This window comes from Octopus bimaculoides, chromosome 2, assembly GCF_001194135.2.
Source record: "Octopus bimaculoides isolate UCB-OBI-ISO-001 chromosome 2, ASM119413v2, whole genome shotgun sequence".
NCBI lineage: Eukaryota > Metazoa > Mollusca > Cephalopoda > Octopoda > Octopodidae > Octopus > Octopus bimaculoides.
In genome coordinates this window covers 57,737,721-57,738,627 of record NC_068982.1, presented here as the reverse complement: position 1 = coordinate 57,738,627, position 907 = coordinate 57,737,721, and the positions used below count along the sequence as shown (strand labels likewise).

The 907-nt window shown below is 33.8% G+C and overlaps 1 protein-coding gene across 1 annotated transcript in view; it reads right to left on the bottom strand.

Annotated features, from left to right (window-relative positions):
- LOC106875879 (TATA box-binding protein-associated factor RNA polymerase I subunit C) overlaps positions 1–907 on the bottom strand; it is a 17,042-nt gene that overhangs the window by 12,577 nt on the left and 3,558 nt on the right. Inside the window, exon 3 of the mRNA XM_014924179.2 lies at positions 694–829. Within this exon, the coding sequence (XP_014779665.2) occupies positions 694–829 (136 nt within the window). The remainder of the gene's footprint in view (positions 1–693; positions 830–907) is intronic.

The following is a 907-nucleotide window of genomic DNA, read 5'->3' as shown; positions in this document are numbered from 1 at the left end:
TTTATAGCCAAATCCAAAATTTAGAGTTTATCATCATTTTCTTTTAATGCAAACCCTGTATAAGCATGAAACCTAAGGTTGTGTTGAAAATCCACAAATAAAGGAAACATTTATCCACTAATGCATTACTGAGTACTCACTAATGCATTACTGAGTACTCACTAATGCATTACTGAATACTCACTAATGCATTACTGAGTTTACCACTAACATAACATACATGTGATGAGATTTGTATATATACTTTCTGCAAATTTAACCTAAATAAATTACAATACCAACCAAAGAACATAACAATGTGGCCATGGAAGCCACAGAATTTGGGAGTAGGGATATCAGCAGCATTTGATCTCGCAATGAAAGGTAGCATAACTAATTACAAGACATTTTATTTTGTTCAGTATTCTACACATACTGCCACTTTACCATCTTTAATCAGACGATGATGTCAAAATACAGGTAAACAATAATGACTAGTAGAAGGAACTAATAGAGGAAGCCTCAAAGTAGTTGCTCGAATTGCTAGAAACAGCAGTCAAATCTCTCTCAAATCACATTCTACCATCTTAAGAAAGAAGGACACATTCAAAAACAGTGTGACAAGGAAAACAACAAGACGGTCAGTTGGAACACTTCTGATCACGGATTTTTGATCAATCATGATTGACCTGAGACTAAAAACAAACAACAAACCTCAAGTTTATTGAAGTATACGTCTTCCCTTCACAATGAAGAGTATTCTTTAAAGAACTGCTCATTCCATCTCCATCACTGTCACAGCTTATCTCAAACAGTAAACATTTGTCAACAGTTCGAGATAAACAGTATGCTGAAAAATAAAATAAGAGAGAAAATATAAAAGCTGGTTCAGCAATCATCCGTCTTTGGAATAGAACTCTTTTAAAGA